We start from the raw sequence: 19,766 nt of genomic DNA on the forward strand, positions 1-19,766 counted from the left end.
GTGAATTGCTTGTAGGTAAGAATTAAACTATGTGTCTTACACGCTTCACTGTGCACAAGAACTAGCATTGGAAATAGGGTAATACAGTGCTGGAGTTACTTTTCTTGGGAAACTCATGAGAAGATTTATCTAAAATTGAAGTGAGAGTGGTATGACTGTGCTGGTGAATTACAAATAGATTGTGGCAAATAAATTGACAGAACAGCAATGCACTTACCAGAAAAGATAAGCCTAAGGAATTCACCCATGAGTTCTAGAAGAACTCAAGGTGAAATATCCTAATTGCTGAGGTAGTGTGTAGCCTTTGACTTAAAAATGACATGATAACTTAGAAAGGAAGGGTAGCAAAGTGATGCAAAATTTGTAGAAGACTTTTGGAAATACTGAGGAAAACTGCAGACTCATAAATCTGATGTCTGTACAATGTAAGATAGTAGAAAAGTGCAAGAACGTAATTAGTAGTTACCTGAATAAAAATGAGTCTGTTTCAGTTTTGAAAAGGAAAATCTTGTCTTACAAACTAGTTGGTGTTCTTTGGAGGGAATGTAGGTGAACTAATTGGTACAGTCATGTTGAATTTCTGAAAGGCTTAGAACTGAGTACCTCACCAAAAAATTATTCTTTCCAGTATGAGCACAGCATAGAGAACGTACACCATTGTGTATTTTCTTTGATGTTGTCTTTTGGGATGAAATTGTTTTCACTCCATACTTTATCTTCAGCTCAGCCTCTTAGCTTAGGTGCTATATATATTTTAAGTCCAAATCTGAAAATTGGTATTTTAAGTACTTTTAGGAAAATGCTAGTTGCGGAAATCTGCTGGGTATTCTTCCAGCTCCGCTGTACATTTAGTACAGTCTGGTAGATGTCAGCCAGTCCAAAAAAATTACTTCCATGTAGAGGGAACCACTGGATTAACTTTCTCATCTTTTTAATGAAATACCGTTTGCCCAGTATTTGCTACTTCATTATTACTTTAGTAATTATGAGTTAATACATTTCATTAGCTTTCCACACAGTGTGAGTTGTGGCTTCTTTTTGTATATACTCTTTAAATTGTGTGTGAGAAATGATATAATTAAAGACTTTATGCAAGCACGACATACTAGTTCTGCTGTAGTGAGAACAGTTGTCTTCTGTATTCATTGATTCTTTATATATTTCAAGTGGCTGGGTACCAGTGGAAGTCAGGTTGCTCTGTGTAGGATAGAAAATAGTCTTGAATCTAAGTGGAGACTGCATCTAAGAAATGAGAGTAGACTGCTTCCCCTTTTCTGTATAGGAATGCACATGATACTTTTCCAACAGCCCTGGGTTAATTGAATTTACAGTGTGATCTTCTATAATAATCCTTGCCAGAGTGTTTTCCCTGGAAGATAACTTATGAAGCCGTGCTTCTATTTCATTCCACTAATATTAAAGGAAGCATCTTTTCTGCTTCTCAGGTTAGATAAAATGTTCTTCATGCTTCCCTTCCCTCCTTCACAGTACTCAGTATGAGTCGTTTTGCTCTTCAAATATTCAGTTGGCCTAGTTAAAATCTTAGCAAACCATTGTGAGCTATTTGTTCTAAGAATGGGCCTTTCTAGACTAGAAAATCACTGCATAGCTTCTGACAAATTCGTGGCTATTCTTTAATGAGTGTTGGGATTCTTGTTGGTTTTGTTTCTCTCTTTGTCAGCTACTGAACCTACTAATATAATTTAATTTTGCTTTGAGATTCAGTAGCAGAGGAGCAACAACTGTGTGTTGTGTCAGTAAGGATATAACTGTGGGTTCATGTCCAGGAGCCTGTCTCTCATTCAAGACATCAGAATTTCCTACTTTTCCTGCTAAGCTGAACATAAATGTCTCGAACATTGGCTTATACAAATTTTTTTTAAAAAATCTAATGCTGTACATTTATTAAGAAAAGAAAAGCAGCACGATTGCCAATAGCTCAGTATTGTAAGGCACAATTTTTAGTAGCTGTTCTATTAAACTTGTCTTCTACGGTACTGGCAATGCTCTGGAGTTTGCTTGCGTGTTGAACCAATCAAACAGAAAAAACTTCTCATTAATCACCTTAGTTACCTGTTGTACTCAATATCTCTGATAATGCATCATACTAACCAAACAGTTGAATGCATAGCAATCAAGCATTTATGTATTAAGAAACCTTGCTGTATGAGTTTGTTTTTTCTAAAAAAGATAACTTTTTTCTCCTAACATGTTTCTTATTATTCCTGTGTCCGGTAATAACTTTTTTTCTTCTCTCTACAAATTGTTTTTTTGATTACGTTGTCAGCCTTGACTATTTATTCTGAATCTGTAGTTTGGTGCAGGGAGAAGGGGAGTTAGCACGAATATGTAGGTGTGTGAAGGGGAGTAAGTGAAAGCTCTTTAATCAGCCTTGGATAAAAACTTAAACCAACATGACATGGCCAATTGGTCTTTTTGAAGTTCTTAGTACTGACTTTTTGTATTATAGCAGTGCCCAGGAAGCCTAAGAAAGTATTGAGATCCTCTTGTTACGGGCACAATAGAGCTGATTTATGAATCACTGCCTCAGAGCTCTGAACAGACCCCACTCTCTTTTTCCTGGGGGGGAGCTGCATCATGAGAACAGAGCGAGAAAGCAGGGGCACAAAGCAGATTGGGGTGCAGAAGAGGTAGCTTCTTGCATCCTCTCAGCATGTATCAACTCTGAAAGGCTGCTGTGTTTTCTGGAAAGCAGAAGACATAGAGAAATAGCCAGTTGAAAGACACAGGCTGCAGCCTAGGTTGTTGATTGGAAGAGATTTTCCTGTGAACATAGGTTTACAGATGTTGGAGATGTGGAGAGCTTGGGGGGAGAGGATGGTGATGGAAGTTCTTACATTTGGGTATCTGGGAGAAGAGACTTTGAGCTGCTTTGGAAACTGATAGTTTGTCTGAGAATCATAGAATCATAGAATTGCTCAGATTGGAAAAGAAATCAAAAATCATCAAGTCCAACCGCAACCCAACTACACTACTCTCACAACCCTCTACTAAATCATGTCCCTGAACACCACATCCAAACAGTTTTTAAACACATCCAAGGATGGTGACTCAATCACCTCCTGTGAGGGAGCCTATTCCAGTGCTTAACAACCCTTTCAGTAAAGAAGTTTTGTGTGGTATCCAACTTAAACCTTTCCTGGTGCAACTTAAGGCCATTTCCCCATCATCCTGTCACTAGTAAGAAGAGACCAACCCCACTGTTGCTGCAATCACCTTTCAGGTATTTGAAGAGAGCATTAGGGTCTCCCCTCAGCCTCCTCTTCCTCATACTAAACAACCCCAGTTCCTTTACTTGCTCCTCATAGGGCATATTCTCCAATTTTTGTTGGAGATAATCTTCACAAGCCTTGTTGTCCTTCTCTGGACTTGCTCCAGCACCTCAGTATCCTTTCTGTACTGAAATGCCCAAAACTGAACACAGTACTCGAGCTGGGGCCTCACCAGTGCTGAGTACAAGGACAGGATTACTGCCCTAGTCCTGCTCACCACACCATTCCTGATACAAGCCAGGATGCCGTTAGCCTTCTTGGTCACCTGGGCACATTGCTGGCTCTTATTCAGCCAACTGTCCATCAGTACACCGAGGTCCCTTTCTGTCAGACAGCTTTCCAGCCACTCCTCCCTGAGCCTGTAGGGTTGCCTGAGGTTGTTGTGACCAAAATGCAGGACCTGACACTTGGGTCATACAGTTTGCCTTGGCCCATTGATCCAGTCTATCCATGTCCCTCTGTAGGGCCTTTCTCCCCACTCGTAGATCAACACTCTCCCAGCTTGGCGTTGTCTGCAGACTTAGTGAGGGTGCACTCAATTCCCTTATCAAGATCATTATAAGGATGTTAAATAGAAGCAGCCCCAGTACCCAGCCTGGGGGACACCACTCGTGAGTGGCCACCAACTGAATTTAACTCCATTGACCACAACTCTTTGGGCCTGGCCATCCAGACACTGTTTCACCCAGTGGAGCATATGTTCATGCAAACCATGGGCAGCCAGCTTCTCCACAAGGATGCTGAGAGGGACAGTGTCAAAGGCTCTCCTGAAGTCCAGGTAGACCACATCAACAGCCTTACTTTTATCCACTAAGCAGGTCACCTTGTCATAGAAGAAAATCAGGTTTGTCAAACAGGATCTACCATTCATAAACCCATGCTGACTGGGCCTGATCCCCTGGTTGATCTTAAATAGATCCATGATGGCTTCCAAAAAAGAGTGGGAGGTAGATGAAGCACATGAAGGAGATAATCTTGTCTAAAATATTGAAGAACTACTAGCTTGAAAGAGGCTAGACAAACTGAGCAAAGACTAAAGTTCAGTGTTTACTGGTTGCAAAGTACACTTTGTATGAGGCTGGTATGAGAAGCAAGGCAGATTGCTTTTTCAAGCCCTTCTTGCAGTGTTGATAACTGTAAGATTTGCTGTAAGAATTTCTTTATTCTGTGTTTTTGTTTAGGAGAGCATTCTGTTTTTCTTAGACAAACTGAAGGAATGTGCTCTGCAGGCAGACAGAAAAGTAAATATGATGTTTGTCAACTTTCTGTTGATATTAGATTTATATGATCTTTTTGTACTTTTGTTTAGTCTTGCAGTTTATAAGGTTGTCTTTAAAACATAAATAAACAACAATGAACAGTGCTATATACAGTAACTTCAAAGGGATGAGTCAGTATATTGTATATAGGCTGAAAATGTTGATAAAAACCTTTGTGGTGAAAATGGACAAGAGAAAGGATTGTGAGAGGACAATAGACCAACTAGAAAGCTGAGTGTAGCAGGTGGAGTAATTCTGTGTTTTAAGAAACTTTAAAATAATAATAATTAAAAATAATTAGAAAAAAAAGACTTCAAAAATCTATATTGAAACAAAGCCTTCCCATCCTAGTTCCCAAACAAATAGGGGAAAAAAAAAATCAGCTCAATCTTGTAAATTATGTGGAAGCCTTAACAAAATTGTATTTGCTTTAAGAAAACAGTTTCATAACCTATAAATGGTAATTCTCAACAGTTTTGCTTTTGTTGTAGGTGTTCTTAATTCAAGGGGACTCGTTATCAATAAGGTTAAACAGGTTACAAGTTGAATAAAGAGATCTAATGTCTAGCTGGACATTGCATTTATAAATAGTACTCACAATCAAGTTATTTTTTAGACTGTGCTTTGTGTATGTTAGAGAAATGTGGTGTGAGAGACCACTGTTTGTTCCTGTTTTTCTATTGCTCTCTTTGCTGCATGAGGACATAAGCTATAACTCTCTAAACAAAGTATGTATATTCTCTTCTGTCCTTTGTGTAATCTTCTAAATGGAAGTAAAATAGAAGCCTTGAAGCTGATGAATCTCTGCTCATAAAAGTGTGAGATTTCTTTCTTTTGGGCTAGTCTTATATATATTTTGACATGTCTGAACTTTTTAACCCAGGAACGTAGATTGCCTTGTTCCATTTTTTTATTTTTTCTTTTTTCGTAGCCATCATGCAGAGGATAAGTTGTACTGGGAACTCACTGTATACAAATGTGACAAAGGTTCATTCCTTCCAGGGAAACTTTAGTATCTCCTCTCCTCCAGACATTCATAAATGAAGTCTGATCCTATGAGGTTGAGATATTAATTTCAAACATAGTCTAAGTTTCTTGAGAATCTGCTTTATCTTTGTAGACCAGAGTGACACACTTAATTAAAGATTGGTGACTGTGAAGAAGAAAGAGGGGGGGGGAAGAGTTATCTTTTGCTGATGCCTTGGTCTGAGATCTTAAAAGCAAGCCGTATTCAAAATGATGATTCAAAATGCAGGTAGTTTTTGATGCATATGTAGATGATGTGAATGAAGGGCTGCATGCTGCCCTGGATATCTTATGATCATACCACTAGGGCCATGAGGCTGTCTTCCAATGTGAGAATGCTGTGAGAATATCTATCATGTTTTGAATGTAAAGACTATTGTGGATAGTACTGTGTGTATATAAGTACTGTGATATAAATTCTGGAGTAAATGCTCAGTTTTCAAAAAAATGCTCTTCTCATAAAGAATACTTGAAACTTGGAAGCCTCTGAGTATGTACATTTTCAGGTTTGGCAAATCTCTAAAATGAAAGCCTGATGAATCTAATTTGCTGATATTCTGCAATAAGATTGCTTCTGCGTGAAAGTTCAGGTGCTTTTTATATGGTGACCTGCTGACCTTGTGCAATTAAGCTGTTGGCTGGTATGAGTGGAAGCAGTGAAAAGTAAAAGATAATTTCATCTGCCAGTCAACATAATTACTTTTGCAAGGAACATGCTACCACTTTGTTGGTTGATTTGGTTTGGTTTTTGTTAGTATGTGGGGCACTAGGAAAGGAAGGTGGCTATATAAACTAGCATTCTAAACATCTTATGGCTTTTGTCTTCACAAGCATCTTCTCTGGTGACAAATTGCATGACATTTTATAGTAGGGATATAACTTTTGATAATATTTTTTTAATTGAACTTTCTTTGGCATTCACAGTAAGGAGTTCAGAAGTTGAGGTAACAAGGAAACTTTTGATGCTTAAAATGTCAAAAATAGTATTGTGCTTTTCCTTAAGATTACTTTTTTTGCATCCAACTAAAACTGCAAAATGTAAGATGAAGTATAATTAAATGGTGATTAGTATTTTGTAGCTTTACCTGATCACTTTGACTGCTGGAATACATGAAAGAGGTTGAATGAGTTTTTCTTGCTCATAACTTTTCTCCCAGCATTAGATGAAAAACTGCCATTAGCTGATCGGTAAAAACTCTGTCTCTCCAGCCAGCATAGTGAGGAGGTTATTTGCCACGAATGGATTGTTTGGCCTTTCCATGAACCATGAAATACGGAAGGAATTATTGAGAACATCTGCAAGCTGATGAACAGTGACTCTCTAGCACTCTGTCTTTCTCAAAGAGGGTTGACGGCAGGCTCCCTGTGATCATTCTTGCTGTTATAATCACAGTTTGTTCAAATTAGCTTTTCCTTCCTCTGTAGTTCTCATCAGTCAGCCACAAAGCTGCTACATCATAGAGAGCCCTCAGCAGAGCAGTAAATGTTTTACTGTGTCCTGCTGAGGACTGAATCTGTACTGCTTACTGATATGATTTTCTTTTTGATCTCACTGATCTGAAAATTTTCTTTGAAAATGTGTACACTTTATTTTTGCTCTAATTATTGCTGAAGAAGGGTCAGCTCTGTAGTATTATGTTTTTTCTGCTATGTGTCACAGCTTTTACTGACTGTCAGGTGAAGGTTATAAATCCTGTTCCCACAGTTGCAATTATAATGCAATTATTTGATGGTGGATAGTTCTCTGGCAAAACGTGTATGCCAGACTGTCTGTAGCTCTTCAGCAATGCACTTTAGTGGAAGGACTGGCAGGAACAATGATTAAGTTACAGCAGCATATAGAAAATTATCAACAGCTTTAACCTCATTCTTTTCCAACATGTGGTATCTCATTGCATATTTACGTCGGTTAAACTTTGAGTCTTCAGTAATTTTGGTGCTAAGGGTGCTAAGGGAGGGTATGCTAACAGTGGACTACAAACACTTCTTAGTGGATGTCCTCAGAGACTTAGTCTCAACAGATTGCTAGTAAAACTTGAAACTCTTAATAAGATCTTGTTCTTCACCTCTTCCTGCCTTCCCTTCATTTAAAGAAGAATGAATTGTGTGCACCACCTCTGGCCTTGTCTTCTTGAAATTACAGACTTTTCTTTCTTAGTGCTTAGTTATTGAGTTTTATCTATCCAAATATAAAAAAAAAATTAAGAACAATTTTTTGCTTTTTGCAAGTACATTATTTTTTTAATTCATATTCACTCTGTGACTATTCTTAGTTACAGAGTTAGATAAGTTAGTGTTTTTGGAAGGCTTTTTTTAAGTCATAACTTAGAGATCTATTGTTTCTGTTACTGGAACGCTTTTTAGTTTGAGATTGAAACAGGGATTCTTCAGCTGCTTTTAGATCAGGGTAATCAGCCTTCCACTTACAGGCCTTGGTGTGACCTTTTGTCAAAGTATTTCAAGGGTGAGGAGAAACTGTTTAGATAACTAGATACATGCATGTGTTTGCTTTTGGGCATGGATATCATCAGCGAGTGAATGTCTATCCAGCCATACAATGGAAGGTGTGCATGTATCTTTCACTGTTTGGTAAGAATGAGTGTGCTGATCACATAACAAGTGTACAGAGGTCTGACTGAAGTCTGTGACCCATAGCAGGTCCATCATCCTTGCTCTGATGGAAGATCTGGGCACTGCAGCTCCAATTAAGGTATTTTCATAGGTTATTTTGCATGAAAACTTTTTAGATTTCATCATGCCTCCTATCTGTTTTGAATGGCTATTTCCTGAGTCTTGTCTAGCTCCTGGAAAGATTGTGAATCACCCCTCCAGAGTACTCCCCAGTTGCCTTGTCTTAGAGAAACCGTATGGTTCATCTCTCTATTTCCACAGTTTTATGCCCTTCACTATGACATACAAATTTGGGGTTGTTTGGGGTTTTTTTTTTGTTTTGTTTGTTTACTACAGCTGCTTATTCACTAGTGTCTTCAAAGACTTTCTCAGATATTTCCTGGGAGTTGGAACCTGTGACACAGTGCTGAGAGAAAGGACTTGGGAGGTCTTGTTATCCTATCTGTTCTTGTGTATTCTTTGTTTTCCTTCTAGTGGTAGTTACCCTGTGGGTCCTCCGTGGTCAAGCACACTTTCCTATCTGTACTGCATGCTAGACTGCTTTTTTGATTACCTCTGATTGCTGGAACATCCTCTTCTGTTGATGTTGCTTATGATATCAGCTCTCAGCCTTACTCGTTCAGCTGGTGTAAGAGCTCTCTGTTACCCATGTATAGAGAATGTTCTGTAAGGAAATGAGCACAGCTTAAGTCCCACAGTATACAGTTCACCTTGATTCTGAGTGTTTGATCAGTTACTGTAGAATCTTCCTAAATTCATGCTAAGTGAATGCTACATGCAGAATACCTTCCATAGTACTCGGTAGCTACAAATATAAACATTATAAACAAATATAAGCAAATATAAACATATAAACAAAAGACACTTGAAGAAACAGAAGAGTTGCACTTAATCTGGCTACACTGACCTTAAATCTAAATGTATGTCTCCCCATCTAGACAGATTTGTAGATGCATTCCTGACACAGAAAGACAGAACCTTTGACAAGGCATACTTTGCATTTCAAATTATGTTCCTTTAAACAAACTCCCCTCCTGATGTAATCTGCTGTTTTCAATAAAAATCTGCTTTATCTGTTCCCCTTGGTGCTTTGGGTACTGGAGAGATCAGTTTGAGACAGGCAACTCCTTTGTCTGGCTCTACCTGTGTTTTCATGCCCACAGATTACCTAGTGCTGGCCCCTCACTTTAAGCCAGTCAGCATCTCCTGTCTCAGCTTGTGATTAGGTGATGACCCTCGCTGATCTGTCAGCAAAAGAAAAATCCTGTAAAACAGATGAACATTCTTCTAGGTTAACTAATTTAATCTGCTATACTGTTCACTCAGGCAAATGCCAAACCAAGCATGAAAGTGGAGGCCTGCAGCTGGGGGAGGAAGATAAAGGAGTGTGCAGTTTTGGTTCAGTCAAGCTTCTCTTATGGCTCATTAATCATGAAAAATGTTCCTCCTCTTCTGCTTCTCTTTGCTGCTGTCTTGTACGTACTGTTGCTCCTCTGTCATAGCAGCGTGCTTGGTCAGGCAACAAAAGAGAGAACCTTATTTTGTAGCGCTTCTAAGGCAGATAAGCAAAACAAAAAAGTAGGCTAGGAAGAGCAGAGTGAAGAACAGTTCTTGAAAGGGTGCTCAATTAACCCAGTACCGTGGTCATGTTGCTCGCTGGGGTGCTGCTCCATACTGGCATGGCTGCAGGGGCTGCCCCTCCACTTGGATTGGCACTAGGGAGACATGGACATCAGCAGCCACATAACAGATTCCCCCACCCCTGGTCAGTTTTCAGCCCAGGGAAGTGGCTGTGCTGGTTGGCCAATTGTTGTTCCTAGCCCGAAGGAAAAGGTAAAACAGAGTGATATAAAGCAATGCCGAGGCATCCCTTTCAGTTGCAAGCTACATCTGAGTCAGCTACAGTCCACAATACAGATGCGTTTTCTATGGCTGGGTTTCTTCCTCTCATTGAAAAACTACAGCAAGTAGTAGTAGTAAATGTACCTGATGTAACTGTCCTTCTCAACTGCTTGTACTTGCCTTGTTACTGGCTCTTAACTCAGGCCAGATATTGATGTAATTAACCACTTCAGTGAGACAATGGTTTAGAGGTAATTCATCTGCAGTATTTGTCTTCAAAGGACTATATAATATCCACTTTAACAAGACAAATGCTCTTGATTTATTTATTTATTTATTTATTTTGTAATAACAACTTAGTGTATCCCTGTAGAGTATCAGCTCTCTCACCGTGTACTGACTGTTCTTTTGGGACTGCATAAATGAGTTGCAAGGCAGCAGTATAAATTGCTAATGTAATGATATTGTCCTTTTCCTCCACTGAATCCTTTTTGTTTTTTTGTTTTTTTTTTGACTGTGCAGTTTACGGTTACTGTGTGCATTTACCATAAAAAAGGGTTGTTTTCAACAGTCTTGGGATTCCTTTTTATGAAATCTTGTTCTTCCTTAGGAGGATGATTTCATTCTGTCAGATACTAAAATGCAAATGTGCCGGTATTTGTATAGTGTTATACTGCAATTAAATTTTTATCTTGTGAAACTGTTGTGTGTGTGAATTTGAGATCTTACAACAGTTTCACTGGTATATATTAGAGTTAGATGTAGGATAGATTTTCTCCTTTTACTGGACTTTAAAGCCTGTTTTTTTCCATAGAAATTCAGGGACTTAGCAGGATTTTTCTTCAGCATGAAATCTCTTGAGAAAAATGAAAGCTTGGACCCCAGTGAAAAATAAAGATTTTACATGCAATATGTTCACTCAACTCACTAAGTTGACAAGATTATCTGGAAAGTTTATATTACAGTAGTATAAAATGTAAAATTTAATTGACTAATCTCTCACTTTGTATGAAGAGACAGGGCAGTTTTCCTTAAGCTAAATTGGCAATTAAGTGAGTGATATAAGCTTTGTGAACATACTAGATGTGGCTGTATTCTTACTGTATTTAATGAATTTAAAATGCCGTCTCACTGCTTCCTCAGTTATCTTTTTCTAGACTTACAACAATTATAGCTCAGCTATGATCTAATTCTATTATCCTGATCAACTATTAATATTGTTGTGCTGATGTATGGAAGGAAATACTGTGTTATGGACTTACATGAACACATTTATGCACAATTTGGGTTCTTGTTTTTATGTAGAAACATCCTTTAGTTTTAAGGATGAGGTAGAGAATGGACAATTGTTATTTACAAACAGAAACGTTTCAGTTTCATCAGTAAGGATGCTTACTTATTGTATGCCTATAATAGTATGGTTGGTTGATAAGCTGAGTTGCAGATGTAACAAGCATATTGATCATATCTGATGTATTCTTTCTCTTTCCACTGACCTCTGAACCTGTTGCAAAAAAATAAGAATGTCCCAACTCCAGGTTATTCAATATTAAGACTGCTAGGGAGTGAATAAGTTGAAGCAGTTCATGGTCAAGAGTGCTGTACTTCTATTATTGGATGTGATATCCCATAAGGTTGATAGGGAAAATGCAATATCGTTCTTGATAAATGTGTAAGTTAACATTTTAGCTAACTATGTGTAGTCCTTCTGGTGGTGGTGACAAACTTCTGTAGAATAACATCCAGGATTGTTGTCTCTGAATTGAGAGGGAAATGCTTTATATTTAAAATGTATTGTACTCATTCAAATAGCATTGTTTGTTTTCTGTGGTAAACTATTTGCATTCAAGGTAGATGGAAAACTTCACACTTCAAGAAAAGATAAAATCTTTTACAGAAAGAAAACAAAGGACTTCTATAGCTGAACACTAATTATAAAATATATTTTTATATATGTATAAAATAGTGCTTGAAAGCTTTTGACAAAACTCTTTGGCTCAGCTGCAACTCCCAGTTTCAACAAAACTGTAGAAGTGGGAGCTGGTGAGCTCTGTTGCCAAGACCTTTGTACACTTGGTGCTGTTGGCTCTGGGGCAGGCAGTGTGGTAGAAGTATCTGGGCATTGAATACCTTAGCTTTTCAGCAGCCCCTTAGGAAAGCTTGTGGGCTTTGTACCGCATCTGGTCTTGTTCACCATCTTCATCAATGACCTGGATAAATGGATAGAATGCACCCTCAGCAACTTTGCTGATGATATGAAGGTGAGAGGAATGTCTAACACACCACAAGTCTGTGCTGCCATTCAGTGAGGTCTGGACAGGCTGGAGAGTTGTGCAGAGAGGAACCTTGTAAGGTTCAACAAGGGAAAGGTCTTGCACCTGGGGAGAAATGACCACATGCATCAGTACAGGTTAGGGGTGACCTGCTTTCTTATGTAACCTAGGGAACCTACTTTATCATGTAGAACTAGATGATCTTCAGAGGTCCATTCAATCTCCTACAATTCTGTGATTCTTTGGTAGATCTAGCAGTATTCTTCATGAATTTAGTTAGAAACTCCTCAATGTGTCTGTGAACTGGGATTTTTCCACTGCAGTCTTTTAAGCTGGTTAATTATTCACATATATTAAGTCCTTCCCATTGCGTTACTCCTTTTGATTGCTGTTGTTACTGGAGAAAGAACCTATAGTAATTGTGAGGAAACCCTTGGTCTTGAGTGTAAGGAAGCTTTATTTTCGAAGTTGAGGAATTCTCTTCTTATGTTTGATCTTGCAGGAATTCTTCAGTGGGTGAAGTTGATAGATAACTTTGAGGCTGAGTATGAGTATGTCACCAATGAAGGAACAGTATTCACTTTCAAGACAAACCGTCACTCTCCAAATTACCGATTAATCAACATTGACTTCAGTGACCCAGAGGAATCCAAATGGAAAGTTCTCATCCCTGAACATGAAAGAGATGTTTTAGGTAAGTGTTTGTTACGTAAAAGTCTCCCTGTTCTGTTTTTCTAAACGAATACAGACATTAGTCAGTAGGATGATCTTGTACAGACCTTACTGCTTTACTATGTTTAAACTTTGTTTAGGATTTCATGTGTTTGCTTGCAATTAAGTTTTGCTTAATACTTGAGAGGTGCAGATTCCATTCCCCTCTCTTTCTGTCTCTCTCTCTCTCTCTCTAGCTTCCTGTGTAGCCATAAAGGAGTCACTTCATCTGTCCTTGTTTTAATTCTGTTTTTGTAGAAAATGAGGGGAAGTTATTTTCCTGCTTTGTGTTAACGTAGTAAATGCTTATTAGACAGTTGGAAATTACAGCAAGCGGGACTTTGTAAGCAGAATGAAGAAAAGGAACAAGCATAGCAGTAGTGTAGCACGTTATGAGCAGACCTGGTCAGAGATAGGGATAAGTGGAGTAGACAGCAGTAGAAAAAGTCCTCAAGACAGTCAAAGTGCTTGGAATTCTTGGAGTGTAAAAGTGACTTAAAAACATAAATGTTTGGTTTTTCAAGATATGTTGTGCTAAATTTTCTGAACTAAGGTTCAACATTGGGATGGTTTTTATTCCTCTTTTAGGGAAAATGATACTAAAACATTGTACTTAAATTAGTTTCAGATGGTAAAGAAAAGCTTCCCCTGAGCTATTTTTTTGACAGATGCTTTGTTTTCATTCATGTAGTCTAGTCTGCAGACTGTGCAAGGTCTAATTATAATTTATCCAACTACTATAATTACAGCTATACAAAAAGATTCAACTTCTTTTTTTAATCTTTTTTTTAATACAAATTCACTCGTTCATTGTCTGCTACTTTTCCAGTGAGAAGCTGTTTCATAGAATGAGTAAAATTCTCTGTATATGTGATGGACACATACATATGCTACTGTATATACTTCTGTCTCTTCTTACTAAGACAAATCCAATTGGCTGCTAGTTTGAATTCCGATTAAGATCTCACTTTCCAAGACCTATAAGAAATCTCAATTTCTGTGCTGTGTCCTGCATGATTTCTGCTGCAGCCTAGACAGGCCACATCCTCTATATGGCATAAATGGAGAATGAAGTGTTTTTAGCATAATATTTGATATATTCTTCAGTTGACCAGAAGCTCTTTGGGCAGCCTCTGTCCCATTTGTCCAATGTAACAGATTTGTGAGGGAAAATGAGGCACCAATGGAGCATGTCCAGAACAGCAGTGATGTTGCCAAACAACTGGGGTCTGAGTTTTGCAAGATTTTTGGTAAATGCAGAAGTAGTGAACAGGGCTTAGCGAGACACAAATCTTTTTCTCAAGATTGTGAACTCTTCGAATCATGAACAGTCTGGATTTTAAATGAAGTACTGTTCCAGTTCTAGACAGTGAATAAATGACGCATGCAGGTTAAAAAAACGCTTCCAAGTTTGATTTCTGATTGCAAGCGAATTTGCCTACTGTCCATGAAATCATATGTAGGTTAATACATACAAAATACTGTAGGAACAGTAATTTATAGAAAGGGACCAAGCTGAAGAATTGGTTTACAGATAGCATATGTTGAAATAGAATGGGACAGAGGCATGTGATTGGCATAAAATACATGTAACAGATGTGGGTTTACCTGCACTGTGATCAGGGCAGTCTAGAAGTACTGTGCGATGTCTATGTAGACACTAGCTAGATATTCCTTCTTAGCAAACTTAAAGCCACATCTGTTCTTCACTGCACCATGTCACTTAGCTCAACTCTATTTTGTTTTCATTCTAAAGGAAAGTCATACTGAGTTCATGTTTGTGCATGTATTAAAAAACAGCATAATGCATGCAACGTTCCTCTAATGGATTATATGCGACAGTCTTGATTGTATAAACATAACAAATGCAGCAGTTAGAGAATCAAAAGCTCAGATAAATGGTTTTGCTGGGGGCATTGGCCTTCAGACTATAAACACAATGGGCATTCAGCTCTTACATGCTTGAAGGCAAATATAATCTGTCATATGAAACTATCACAGTGGTTTTCAAGACTCTATTGTGTATTATCAGGCTTCTGCTGTGTTTGAATGTGGAGCAAGAAAAAGCAATCGTATGCTTGTTTTTTGCCAGCTTTTTGGGATGGTGCATAATGGTATTGCTTTAAATGAGTAAATGAAAGCATCTCCACAAAAAAGGTCAGTTGTAAGTGTATCTTAGAGTTAGTGCTATAGTTAGTGCAGTAAAATAAACTTGAATTGTTCAGTTGCTTTTCTGCGGTAGACAGTTGCAAAGTTAGTGTTACATGCTCAGTATCAACATAAGGGAGTTTTACCATTTTTAGGAGGTTGTAGCCCTGAATAAATTAACGCACTTGAAGATAGCAGGCAAACCAGTCACTGTCATTTTGTTTTAATCATTCCAAGATTTGGTTTGGAAAGACATAATTATAGCAGAAGGCAGTTAATAATTCATTGCCTTGTGTAAGCCTTGCAGTCTAGGGAATTTGATTTTGTGTGATCCAGAGATGACAATGTAATGAAATGCCTTCAGCAAAAGCTAGGACAGCAATGATTCAAAGGGTAAACGAGTGTTGCTGCTGGCCCACTTCAAGGTATGTGAGGGAGACTGTTTACTCAGATATAATTGGTTGTATTGGAATTTCCTCATAAATACTATAGTCAATGATCCTCCAGGCCACAAATGTCTCTTTGTACTTTTACTGGATGTATAAATACTTGACTCAAAACTCTTACTCTGAAACGATCTGATTTTGCTTCTGTGAGTTAACTTGGATTCAGTTTCAGAAAACCTTTGCTACGTGCATATAGATTTTATTTATGATTAATTTATTAAGTATTAATAACAATAAAATTCTGCCAGTGCCCATTAGTAGTAAAAAGAGAAATTCCACAAAGTGTCATAATGAGGAACATGCTAATATGATTTAACCAAGAAACAAATATTCTTGCCTACAAGACGGTACAGATGTCACTTAGTTTTACCAGATAAACTTTTTTTTTAATTGACTTTGACCTTTTTTTATTTTCAGAACTGTTTAGAAATAAACTAATTTGGGAAATACAGGGGAAAAGCAAATATTGTCCCACACTGAAGCTGATCTCACACCTCATTTTACAACAGGGGCTTCATGGAGACTTGAGATGAATTTGGATCTCTTCTCTCTGAATTGAGGGGAAGAAAGAAATGATGGCTATTTTAAAAAGAAATCTAAGGAAGAGCCTGAGGACATCTTGTTGTGCAATGAAACTCATTTTCCTCCCACTTTAGTGATTGTTTTTAAAGTGTTACTCTTGATTTTCAGGGAACCTGAAATTTAACCCTAGGAGAGATTCATATCTAATGTTGAACTTGTGGTTTAAATGACTGCATAGCTGCAAAGGGGTGTGCTAATTTCATTCAAAAGCAGCTGTGTAACTGTGACCAGTGTGGTCATTAGAAACACTTGGACTGTGGTTTTGAGTCATAAGACAAATTTATGTTGTTATAGATCTCAAAAAGTTATTACACTATCTCACTGTCCCAGAAGTGTTCAGTACCTGTGGAGCAGGGCAACTTAAAAGTGGCAGTTGCATCCTGCCATGTAGTTGGGACAGTGAAAAGAAAAATAGAATAGATGTCCTGAGTAAGGAGGGCTAAAAAGTAAGCAGCATTCCTGAATGTCGTAGATCAGGTAAGTGACTTTAAACAATAGAACTATATCCTCGAATGACAGAACGGCTTGGGTTGGAAGGGACCTTAAAGGTAATCTAGTTCCAATCTCCATGCCTTGAATCTCAACCGTTTAATAAGCAGGGGCAAACCTAGCAATGTTTCTGTACCTTGCAAACATCTGCGCACCTAAATTCAGGGCATGTAAAATGCTTGCCTTCCTTCAGCTAACTTGTGCTAGAGAAAGGCAGTAATTTCTCTCATACCTCTAAGCGTCTATATCAGAAATGCTTAAGAATCTGCAGTGGTAATGAACAAACATCCAGAATCATCAAGTGTATTTGGAGATGGTTATCTTTTGGTAGCGTAATGAAACCAGGAGAGAAAGCCTGAACTGAGATCACAGAATTACTAATCCTGAATGGCAGGGATTGTGTATGAGTGTGAATAGTCCTTCATGTTTATCTCAGAGGTCAGAAAACTTTTGCATTCCTTTACCGTGTGTTGTCTTTCAAAATACCCCTACTCCTACTGAAAACTCTACTGAAGAGTTTTGTGGTTAAAGTAAAGCAAATGAAGGCTTGCATGGATGCTCTGAGGAGCAGCTGTTCTGTCTGTTACCCTAAGGAGGTACCCTGTGGGGCTGGCTGGCACACCAACATGACAGAGAGGAGGAACTTGGCTGCAATGCAAAAGACCAGATTGATAAGTTCCTACTGCGAGATGCTGTGTGGCTTAGCTGCCATGTTTCTTAGCAACTAAGAGCTAAGATGTGGCCAAGCTAGATGCAGTCCCTCAATCAGGGATGTAGAGGATGTGGTCCAGATGCATGTCCCTGACTTAAGTTTTATTCTGCTTCCCAGGGTAGGGTTTTGGTGTGTCTGTTTAACTCAATTTACCGTGGAAAAGCTGTATCAATCACAGATGACTAAAGCCTATTGGTTATTTAAGGAAGCATTGTTCCTGATGTTTACAGCTTCAGAAGAGCTTTTCCCATCCCCCTGCTCTCTCATTTGTGTGTCTCATACTGAGAGAACATAGAATATAAAATCCTTGTTGTGCTGAAGTTGGTTGGAGCTTTGCCCTTAGCTTAATCATGGCAGTCTGTCACTGATGGTGTCTCAGAGGAAAGACAGATGCTATGACAACTTGCTTGCCCTCACATGTTTCAAAATGATTCATGGTTTATTCTGCAAGTTGCTAGCGCTTTCCTTTCGAGTCTACCTTCAGTTATCTTTTAGTGGTGGTTATGGGTCATTTTGCTTGAGACCAGCATGCATATCTGTTAATCTGCTGAGGCACTGAACATTATGGTTGCCATCTGTGATGACCAAAGAATCCAAAAATGACCGGAATCAATTTCCTAACTAAAGTTTTTGCTGCCCATTAACACACATTCCTATTTGTTGAGTGTGGATGCATGAGCATGTTGTATAGATAAAATAACTTGTGTTTCTTCTTACGACTTTGTAAGTCATCGGGATGGATATTTTCATTTTCAGACACAAATGGGAAGTACCAAGGATACTCCTTAACACCTGCTTATAGCACTGACCATTATTTCCACCCATCTCTGATGCCTAAGCCGAAGGATCAGGTTGGAAAAGGCAACCTCCTTGTAGTTTATTGTTCAGTATGTGAATCTGTAGAGAAACTGAACAGGACAGCCAAAATATGCAGGTGGTCTACATCCTACAGATGTTTATTGCTGCCTGTTTTCTGTAAAGGGAGTGTGCAGCAGTGGTGTCAGCCCGCACTTTTAGACATGTGAGACTTGTACACATACAGTCTTAAAAGCTTCAAGGAAGTGCAGAGACATGTAAAGTGCATTCTGCAAAGCATGTGCAAAACCAGAGGCTGACTGCTGTTGCAACAAACTCAACAGTACCTGCAGTTCTCAGTGCTGAGCAGGGGAGTAGCAGGCTGAGCTTGCAGTCAAAAATAGCTCTTGTTAATAATTTAGCGTTGTTTGCTTGCTGTATATATCAATGTTGGGTCTTAGTCTTTCTTTCCTTCTGCTCTTTTAAGCTTCCTTCAGTTATTTCATTCTGTTTTGATTTGCACGTATTTATGTAGGTTCCATTACTGTAAGTTTTGGAGGCAGTTACTGATGCACCAAAACAGTTATTACAAGGATATGCTGCTCAAATCTCATAGACAATTTTAAAACCATTTCCCATTGTCTTCTCATCTAATATCTTCAGCTTGCTGAAAGTATCTTATTTGTAAATGAACCAGTTGATGATGAGGTTAACAGTGCTGCTTCCTAGGCAAGTTCTTTAGTAGCAGGAAGCCAGAAGCCTTATGTCTCTTATGCTTCCTGGGCAGCTGGGGTTTTTTTTGTTGTTCTTTTGAAATAAAGATTTCCTGAGGAGTATCCCTGCTGAAGCAGAGCTACACATATAATATGTTTGAGGTTGATCTGAGAGTATCTCAGTCTATTTTGTGAAACTTTGCCAGGGAATTTCAAGAGTAAACAGAGACATATTTGTCATAGATATTACTGAGAATACAGAGTTCACAGAAGCTCACTGTTACAGCAGGATGTTACTAGAGGGATTTAATTCAGATTTTTTAATTGATGATCCAGTTATAGATGTAAATGTTGGCAGATTTGTGCAACGACAATGTAATAAATACTTCAAATGACTACATATTTTCCATGTATGCAGCCAGGAATTATTCTATATTTCAAAATACGTATTTATGTATAATGAAGTCATGAAGCATGTTGTGTTCTCCAGTCTTGCTTAAACTCCAGAAGTAAAATTAGGTGATCATTAAATTTATAAACAGTGTTATATTGTATGCTATTATACTATTTCTGACCATGGTTTTGTGGTTGAACTTTTGTTTTATGTTGTATTCTGGGACTTCTGTTCAAAAATTCCCAGATTTAGGCTAGAAGCTTGTGAGGGAGTTGAAAAGTCTGGTGGAAAAGGACAAAAAGAAAAATAAGAAAAAGTAATTTCAGGGGTGGTCTTTGGGAAGAAGGCGCAGTATTAAAGCTTTAATTTCTTGTTTAGATAACAGATTTATATGGCTAAGTTCTTTTGGATCAAGCTGAAAGAAGGGTAGGCTATAGACCTGCTAGGCTCTG

At 38.3% G+C, this 19,766-nt stretch overlaps 1 protein-coding gene across 4 annotated transcripts in view; it reads left to right on the top strand.

The window, feature by feature from the left end:
- PREP (prolyl endopeptidase) overlaps positions 1-19,766 on the top strand; it is a 97,844-nt gene that overhangs the window by 41,150 nt on the left and 36,928 nt on the right. For all 4 annotated transcript variants that reach the window (XM_040697159.2, NM_001006410.2, XM_046938879.1 and 1 more), the window contains one exon: positions 12,827-13,018. In XM_040697159.2, coding sequence (XP_040553093.1) covers positions 12,827-13,018 — 192 coding nt within the window. The remainder of the gene's footprint in view (positions 1-12,826; positions 13,019-19,766) is intronic.

Source organism: Gallus gallus, chromosome 3, assembly GCF_016699485.2.
Source record: "Gallus gallus isolate bGalGal1 chromosome 3, bGalGal1.mat.broiler.GRCg7b, whole genome shotgun sequence".
Classification (NCBI taxonomy): domain Eukaryota; kingdom Metazoa; phylum Chordata; class Aves; order Galliformes; family Phasianidae; genus Gallus; species Gallus gallus.